This window comes from Anguilla rostrata, chromosome 9, assembly GCF_018555375.3.
Source record: "Anguilla rostrata isolate EN2019 chromosome 9, ASM1855537v3, whole genome shotgun sequence".
NCBI lineage: Eukaryota > Metazoa > Chordata > Actinopteri > Anguilliformes > Anguillidae > Anguilla > Anguilla rostrata.
The window spans coordinates 32861723-32871264 of NC_057941.1; the positions used below are offsets into that span (position 1 = coordinate 32861723).

The 9542-nt window shown below is 39.5% G+C and overlaps 1 protein-coding gene and 1 non-coding gene across 3 annotated transcripts; both read left to right on the plus strand.

Moving 5' to 3' along the window:
• The first annotated feature begins 1070 nt into the window (after positions 1-1070).
• Positions 1071-6115, plus strand: LOC135263610 (myelin-associated glycoprotein-like). 2 transcript variants are annotated; one of them, XM_064351859.1, is made up of 6 exons: positions 1071-1384; positions 3095-3282; positions 3629-3922; positions 4509-4622; positions 4912-4972; positions 5753-6115. In XM_064351859.1, the coding sequence occupies exons 1-6, from the start codon at positions 1329-1331 to the stop codon at positions 5763-5765; spliced, it is 726 nt and encodes a 241-aa protein (XP_064207929.1). In that variant the 5' UTR covers positions 1071-1328; the 3' UTR covers positions 5766-6115. The 2 variants fall into 2 exon arrangements, with proteins under 2 accessions (XP_064207929.1, XP_064207928.1); XM_064351858.1 differs by having other exon boundaries at positions 1079-1384; positions 2974-3282.
• Positions 6116-9257: 3142 nt separating this feature from the next.
• Positions 9258-9330, plus strand: trnav-cac (transfer RNA valine (anticodon CAC)). The gene has a single exon. It is a non-coding gene; the product is annotated as a tRNA-Val (tRNA).
• The last annotated feature ends 212 nt before the right edge of the window (positions 9331-9542 follow it).

The following is a 9542-nucleotide window of genomic DNA, read 5'->3' on the forward strand; positions in this document are numbered from 1 at the left end:
AATAGTAGTACACTAAGGGCGTTAGTCAGTGCAATAAATTTCACTAAATGTGGAGATGTGTCAGATTTCTGTGACCAACAAAAAAAATTCTAGAATGTATCTTCCCATTTCACATTTAAACCAGCATCATATTGTTTCAAGACTAAGTCAGCTATTGTGACTACAAGGTGGGTCATAAAACCACAGACTAAATTTGTACTCAGCAACCAAAAAGCCCTGTACACAGCCAGCTGAACTGCAACTCATTCTGGCTTCCTACATCGTATTTCAGTAAAACAACTGGTTGTTTTTATACAATGATGCTTTAAAATAATGCAAACACAGTGAAAGTGGCGTTTAATCACATTTATAGGGTGGGGGCTGTCCTCTAAAAATGCCTAAATTTTAAACTGGGAGTAGCACAATTTACTTTTGTCAACATGTTTGCAGTGTAAGAGCTGCTGCCTGAAAAAGTTCACATTGCAAATGAATCTGTGCATGCACAAGTTCCTCTATGTGTTCAGTACTACAATTAAACATTTGGGTTTGTGGTGTAGATATTGACTAACTTCACAATGTTTCCTGTAGCACTGGTGCTGCATCCTGGTGCTGCATCCTGCTGAGCACCATTCCTCTTTGTTAGTGCACTTCTGTAGGAATGAACAGTAGTTCAATAATGCACTATTTGAAACGGCTTTGAACGATTTAAGTGTGCATGTTCAATTTCAAAGTGTGCATTGAGCACAGTGTTTTACAAAATGTAGAAGGATTAGCTTTACCCCCTCACTAGTATGTAGAGAGTCTCTATTGCTGGCTTGAAGCTGTTCTGCAGGTGAATATCTGGATCTGAACAGTAAAATAATATCATGTTTATCAATTTCATTTCACATCCCATTCTTGAAAAGAGCTTTGTTGGTACGCAAACTTTCTGACAACTGACTGCATTTCATGAGATGTCCTCAGTAGTGGTGTCATGAACGGGAAGAAGAGAAGTGTGTAAATGCACTTCAAAGCCACTCCCTGATACAATCTTCTGTTCATAATCACACACAAGAACTAAAATGGGTCATAAACCAAAGACTGCATGGCATTCTTTAATGTTCATGTTCCATTTTGAAAACATCAATTCACACTATGTGCTTTTGCTACATTTAGAAAGATGTAAGAAAAAAGGTAAACATGAAATGAGAGGAAACGGATGTCAACACAGGGCAAACGATTTCTGTAAATAAAACAGTGGCATAAGCGATTTAATCACAACACAGAGGTTCCCCTTTTTATTAGACGTAAGATCTCTGCTGAGGCGGACCTGCAATGGTGAGGGACCAAGACACCGTGAGCAAACAGAAATGGTCAGCCCTGCTCCTTATGTATGGGGGCTGGCTAACAGGGATACTGGGTGTTGGTAAGTACTGTTTCTGTCCTTTGTTCAAACAGCGAAAAAAGCCAGTTATCCTTTAACAAGGATGAGAATAAGTCTCCTTCGCATTCTGGATAATTAGGTAGCTGTGTGCTAACATTCACAATAGATTAGTTCAATGCATTACAGCTACTTTATGAAAATTTATGAAATTGTGTATTCAATTAGTTTTGTAAACAATTATTTTATGAGGACTGATCTAATATCTACTTAATTGCTTTTGCATTACATTTCCTATTTCATAGTAGTTAGTAATAGACTTTTTTTTTTAAAGAATAGTTTAATTCCATGAAGTATGGTAAAAACTATAACTATCCAAGATCTGCCTCAATGGCATTTTCAAGAGACCGATCTTAACTAGGTTCTCAGCCAGTTCTGACTGGCTTTGTGCTGGGAGAAATGATATGAGTACAGCCAGTCTTCAGTCTTCCCCCACATTTTGTCTTCAGATCTGATTTCTTTTTGCCTCCTCCCCATCTAACTGCAACAGATATAAAACTGTTAAAATTAAGTTTACAAAAAATGGTGAAATTTCAGCTACCTGTTGTTGGGGATTGAGATACAGTACAGTTATGTATCAGTTTGTTAGATTAAATATTACATTGTAATGAAAATATAGAGTTTTCATAGAATTGTCATCAGATTGTATTTACCGCTGCACCTATAGAACACTGACACACTTGAACAGAATTCTCTTTAAAACAGGATATTTTGGTCTGTGAAACTTTTCTTTGCTGTTAATTTTGTCACCTGATTTTCAGGAATATTTTGTGTTGTCGTTGTCTTTCGCTTCCCAATGTGCATTAATTGGTCACTGCAGATGCTGCAGCCCCGGTACTGGTGGTGTATCAATCACCTCACATTGATGCTGAGGTTGGACACCCTGTCAATTTGAGCTGCATATTTAGCTACACTGGGGAAGAGGATTCAATGTTCTTTGGGAAATTCTACAAAGGAAATTTTTTTTTAATTTTCCTGTTGAACTCAATGGAAAAAATATTCAGGAGAAACAATGCTTGTAGTATCTACTGCATATCTGGCAGCAGCATGGTGGTTTGAGGCCCATTTGATACCTTGGACCCTTGATGACTTAAAGCCATTTAGCCAACAAATGTGTTCCATACTGTATCAGCATAATTTACAGCTGAATCTAGTCCCACCCCCCAATTCCCATAGAGATCTATTCAAATGCAAAGAGTTTTTGTATTGCTTGTAGGACAACCTGAAAACAAGATCTCCAGACTCTGATGGCGTTGATAGGTCACAGACATCAGGAATTCATGGCATGCAAATGATATGCAACCAAAGACAAAACATGACTCTTTTATTTGACATTATGTTAATTTGTCTACTGTATAAATCAATTTCCCTGTTTCTAGCTTTTCCCCAGACAGTTCACTGCAGCAAAAGTAAACGAGCAAATGGTGGCACAGGAGTGCATTTGTTTAATTCTTGCTAATTTTCTGACCAATAATTTGTTGTTAAGACCATTAAAAGCTTAATATTTTGCCATTTTGGGCTTGGCCCATTTTTTTTGCCAAGAGTGTGTATTTAATTAACCCTATATGTTCCAGCTCAACCCTCTTCCATAGAAATACAGCAGTCCTCTTTTCTGGTTTTTGGACACAAGGCCACCCTGAACTGCAGGGTTTCACGGTTCTACCCTTGGAACGCTTCAGTTCTATGGTTCCACAGGGGTACTCCAGTATCGCCTGGCAGCATCACTGAGAACATCACCATGAACGATGACGGCACTTTCTCCCTGCTCAGTCAGTATAAGTTCAGCCCCACGGTGAAGGATAACAATGCAGAGTGTGTCTGCCAGGCCTCTCACCCAGCCTGGACAGAGACAAAGAGAACCAGCATCGCCCTCCGTGTCCGGTGTGAGTTTTCTGGTTTTTGAGAAACAGTGGCTTCTCTTTGTAGCTGTCGCTCTGTAAGGGGTTATGATTGACAGCAGCCAAAGCTTCCTTCTGTTAGAAAATAAAGCCAAGGCAAGGTGTTTGTTTTGATTAGTGTAGGGAAATCAGCCATGTAAGAGATATTGATTTGGTACACTCAGTAGTACGCCACTTGCCTTTAGGGAAGTGTACTGATTATTTTTTTCGATGATTGAGCTGGATTTGTTTTGATATAAGAATGTGCTCAAAAAGATTTTGGTTTTGAAGCCTGGGATTAGAGCTCTCTTTCTGTCTCTAACCACTACCTCTTATCTGTCTTCTTCTCCAGATGGCCCAATTGTCAATGTGACCTCTAACTCAGAGGCTGTGACTAATGGCTCAGGACGTGTAACATGTGGGTCCACCCTGAACCTGATGTGTGCTGCTGATGGGAACCCCAAGCCTATGACACAGTGGCTGGGGGAAAGCATTGAAGGAGCGCACTATGAAGAGACCCTTCATATCCCTGCAGTGCAGAGGGAACACGAGGGTCTTTATTGGTGTGTGGCAAAGAACATGTATGGAGAGCAGAACACCAGCATCACACTGTTGGTGTCCTGCAGTGATGGTAACATTAACACTGGTGAGTGATGGCCACAGATATAGACAGTATTCAGTAAACAGGGAGTGCAGTGGTCTGCTTTATGCTATCTGATGCCATGTGGAGTATCCATGCATACGGTTGTCCTGCAGTGATGATGGTGGCCCAATGCTGACTGACAGCACAGATTCTAGAGTCACCAGATACTGAGCTCTGTGTTCTAACCATTGAACCTTCTGCCTCTCTGCCACTTATGGCAACACATTCCAATTTTATACGTCTTCTGAAAACTCATTAATGTGGCACAGGTATATTCTGTGCCGTTATATATCCACTATATTTATGACAGAAATGGGGAATAGCCACTGAATGTTTGCAATTTTGTGAACTCATTTACAGTTTGTTTTTCCTCTGTAAATACAAGACTGCTCATCACTAACATTACTAGCTATAACCCAAAAAGCATTGAATTAATAACACAGATGTTCAACACAGAAGTTTAAAATCAATGTGTCACTGCAGTGCTACCCATGCTGTACAGTACCCACTGTCTGTTGGGCTGCTCCACCAAAGCAGCCAAAAATGAGGCAGTAAAGACTAAGGACATGTGTTTTCCTGTTATTCCTAGATGGAAATAAAACAGTTTGTGGCCTGGCTCTCATTCCATTTGCCTGGGTTACGGGCATAGTCATCTGTCTGCTGAAAAAAGGAAGGAGAAAGAACAGCGCACTTGCAGGCCAAGGTACAGTTTCTTGTCTCTGGTGTACAGCCATTTCAGACAGAACCCAGTATTTACTTGTACGGGCAGTAATGCCTTCTCTGCAGTATTCCTTTGGCTGCATCCAAAATGGCTGCATGTCATCTTGCCATTGTTCTGTCAGTGACGAGTTTCGTCCACAGACTTCAAATCCTTCTTCAGCCTGAGAAAGTCTGTGGACAAAACTGTCACAATCAGAACCATTGCACATTCTATGTGACTTTGCAATGGACCGAATGGTGTGCTTGATTACAAGTGCTGTCTGTTTCCCTAGCAACTGTTGTCTACGCTGAGGTGAAAAACCAGGAAGAGGTTCTTCCAGCTGCAGAGAGCAGGTCAGCGAGGGCCTGTGGGGGGAAATCTTCATTTACGTGTTCTGTCCGTATCCCTATAGTATCAATAATTTCCAACCATCCTAACTAACGTGTGCGGACATTGTGTTGTCCCTCACACCCAGGACAGGTTCACCCAGCAAGCAAAAAATATACTTTCTGCAATGTTGCACTGAAATTACAGAAGTTAGAACAAGTTAGTTAGTTAGAACATTGATGTTTACCGCTACCAAATCTCAGTATTGTAGCCACACTGTAAATGGGTCCAGATAAGAATTATACTCCACATTTTAAAAATAGTGCATTTTGCAACGTTACGATTTGGTTGAAATAACTAAAAATGTTGTTGCAGTGTTCATTTTTGCTTTACTCTGCCAAATGTCAACATTACAGCTACATTGTAAATAGTGTAATTGCAGGTTAAATTCCATGGGAACAGTTTATGGGGATCTTATGTGTTTCATGTTTTAGGTAGGTAGTTTATTCCTTGAAGTTTAGTTCATCTATGAAAAGTTACAATTTCTGAGGATTCTGCACTGCTGAACTGTTTATGATTTCTCCCTGCCTGATTAGTGAAAGACATAATAATATGTCCCGATCACAAAAAACTAAACGTTCCCAATTAATTTTCTTTGACACAGCAGTAAGTCTGTGATTTAGTTGGTGTGAACGAGAATGTTGCTGTCCTTAAAAAATCACTATCAGGGATTAAAGTTGAATTGAATAAACACAGCTTTTTATTGTGAGCAGATGTTAATTTCCTTGCTCTTCTTGACTCTCCAGAGTGAGGCAATAAAAGAGGCCAGAAGAGGAAAGAGGGAAGAAAATAAGGCCTGCATTTCACCCTAAAAACAGGGGCTCCTGGATGTCCTCAGTACCGCTAAAATATAAATGTATGCATGAACGTACAATAACATGGAAAATGTATGGTCCAGAAAGCTCTTCCAAGAAAATGTATTACGTATTGTACAAATAATTCATTAGCCAGGTGGAAGCTAAGATATGGCATGTTCTCAGATTGAGTAAGTCCTGAAAGCTCTGTGTATTACTGGAAGTGTTTTGTTTCGCAATGTTAAATTTTTTTTTTTCATGGTTGCTTAGTGACTGGAAACCATGTTCAAAAAGTAAAACAGTATTTTAAATACACTCTTTTTGAAGTTATGTGTGCATATTCAAGTGCATTTGAATGAGAGATAAGCACACGTGAAATAGAGGTGACGATTAAGCACGTCTTGGTTAGTGCTGTCTTCATGCAGCTATGGCTTGAACTCAGTTTTAATGCATCACAGATCAACCTTATCCAACCGATGCTTTTCGTGTGTTGGATTTGTTCAGCTTCTTCACTGCAAAGCAAACTGACCAAATGACTAGAAGTCATGGATTTCAATGGAGGGACGGGGTGTGTTCCAACCTCTTATTTTTTCTTCTTTCCTTGTCTCCTTTCTTAGTATGGGAGGCCAAACGGATAAAAAATGCACCATATGACTAAAAGTATCTGGACACCCCTTAGTCTGGGGTTATTTTACATGGTTTGGGCTAGGCCCCTTCCAGTGAAGGCAAATCTTAATGCCACAGCAAACAATCACATTCTCGATAATTCTGTGCTTAACCGACAATGCCCCTGGGCACACATCAAGGTCCATATAGAAATGGTTTTGTCAAGAACGGTGCAGAAGTACTTGACTGGCTTGCACAGAGCCCTGACCTTAACGCTATCAGACACCTTTGGGATCACTTGGAAAGCCAACTGCAAGCTAGGCCTAATCACCCTATCAGTGCCCGACCTCACCAATGTTCTTCTGGTCGAACGGAAGCAAATCCCTACAGCAATGCTCCAACATTTAGTATAATGCCTTCCCAGATGAGTGGAGGTTGTTATAGCAGCAAAGGGTGGACTAACTCCATATTAATGCCCATGATTTTGGATGAGATGTTGGGTGTCAGGTGTCCACATACCTTTTGTAGTGTACGTAAAATTGATGTTGGAATCATGCCGTGGTCAATGTTGGTTCATTCCATTTTCTTAATTGATCTCGCTTCCTTTCCTTGCTCCTAGCTCCACCCATCGAAATGTGTACGTGTCAATTGGAACTTTCTTTCTCTTTTAAGTGTCAGTTTGAAGCCATGTCAATTACAGATGTGGAAGATGGGGACAGGTGGATTGACAAGTTGTTATACGTCATGCATTCTGAAAAAATACTTCCCCAAAGGATGCACTCGTATTTCCTTGCTCAAGAATTCTTCAGGAGCCACCTAGCTCCTAGAAAGAACATGGAGTTGGAATGTCCTCAAAGATGGTGCACCTCAATCAATTTCCGAGTCAGTGAAGGATCTCGGAGACAACGGACAAATATAATAAGTGATTGGAATGCACCAACATTGTCAACATGTGATTCTAAATATATTGACCATTTTGGCCTTCCATACTAGGAGGCCAGGAAAGGAAGTAGAAGGTAAACAAATAAGTGGTTGGAATGCACCCACAGCTATTAAGAGGCTATAGCTAACGATGATGATGATGAAGACAGTAACATTAAAAATAATCTGTGATGTGGATCATGTTCAAAGATAATTTTGTTGCTACATTTTTTTTTTTTTACTGATTTGTTGGCTTTAGTTTTCAAACTATAGCATCAGCTAGGTAACAAAAAATGACTTATAGCCAATGTGGATTCATACACTGTTTATTAATTAAGTTATTATTCAACATGATCATGATCATCAACAGTAGCTAGCTGTCCGTAGTTTTTTAAATGATAGATCACCACAGATGGACTAGCTAGCTCGGCAGCTAACACAGTAAGCGAATGCAACCAAAGAGATTCTCTTTGGTGCAACTGGGTGGTTTAAATTCCATTAACTCAGGAGTAGAGATAGCTCTTGTCGCCATTTATAGTAATTCCCCGCCCTTTCCCTTATATTAAGGAGATCGCCTTTCGCGGGCATAAATGGATGAAACCAACTTTCATGGGGGAGTTTCCATTTTATAATTATTTTTGTATTGCGAAGTTATGTCACTAATGCTATTCTTAGCATTTTATATAAAAATTTACCACCATGCGAGACCAAAGGATTTGTTTCAAAGCGCTTGATCTAATTTATCTGTCCTTCTGTGCATGAAATATGTTAACTGGAACGTTCAAACGTACAGTTTCATGGTAGTAACCCTGCTTCTCAGTCGGCCTTGGGATGTTCAACGAGAACAGGTTCGTATCTCTTCAAAATTCAATGATTAGGTTACCCTGGTATTGTTTTTAAACCACACAGACTTTAGATTAGGATATTAAGCAATACACGTATTATATGTAGAAAATCAGAAAATTATGCATTATTTTACTTTCCTTCAAAAATTTTGTTGGTCAATAATAATTCGCTACTTTAGATTTGTATCTGATAAATGTATGTATTATGTTCAGCTAGCTAGATAACTACTATAGTGAAGTAGTAGTAACCAAGCTAATTCGCATGTTTCATTTTTAAAAAAATAATGTATAGGGCAAAAGTATTTTTTCTCAAGAAAACACGTTGGCTACAGTTGGCTAGCTACGTGTTTAACGGCTCGATACCACAGGCCATGCGAATCTGTAAATGCATGTAATAACGACGGCCGCTAGAGGGCACATTGTGACTGTCGGATTCAGTGCGATGGCGTCTTAAGTTCTGGTCACCTGACATTGTCAATCAGCGCAGCGCATCTCGCTACGGAAGCTGAGTTGAAAAACATTTATATCTAAAATTAAAAGAACAAAGGAACGTGTAAATAACAGCATTTTGAATATTTGTACTCGGTACTTTCCAGAACCTGAATAAAATAAAGATAAAATGATTTAGAGCCAAATAAAGTACGACGCAATCTAACAATATAACGTTAGCCATATCCTACCCAGTCATTTTAGAGGTTTGCACTAACTGGTGATACGGGGCGTTCGACCACATACGGAGTGCCTCATGTTCTCTCAAGTATTGTTGTTCACACCGAAGAGCAAGCGTATTTCGGGAAGGCACCGATAGTCATTTGTATTGCAATTTGATTTTACAAGTACATATACAAATGATTATAGCGACTAATGAACAATACATACTAAATATAACAAACAGAATATCAACAAAAACGTTTTCAACAAAGCAATGTATATAAGTCATTGGTTAAAACTTGTAAAATCAAGTCTGCCGTTTAAAATGTTAGTTACAACAACGAATATTGGCTATATGAACACAAATAGCACTATCTTGTGTTTCATATTATGAAGGATCATAAACTAATTTAGTGAATTATGTTCTCCATGTGGTTTCCGTAGTGTAGTGGTTATCACGTTCGCCTCACACGCGAAAGGTCCCCGGTTCGAAACCGGGCGGAAACAAATTGTTTGTTTTCTTGACTCCTAAATTCTTAAATAAACAACGCAACCTTGATTTTTAAGCAAGTGCTCACATGATAACAAAATTTAAAATGTAAGACTTCTAGGGCCGTCTGGGTAGTGTAGAGGTATAAGCACCGCCGCAGAGACCCAGGTTCAATCCCCAGCAGCGGTACTTCTGGCTTGGTCAGACGTTCCTACGAACACAATTGGCA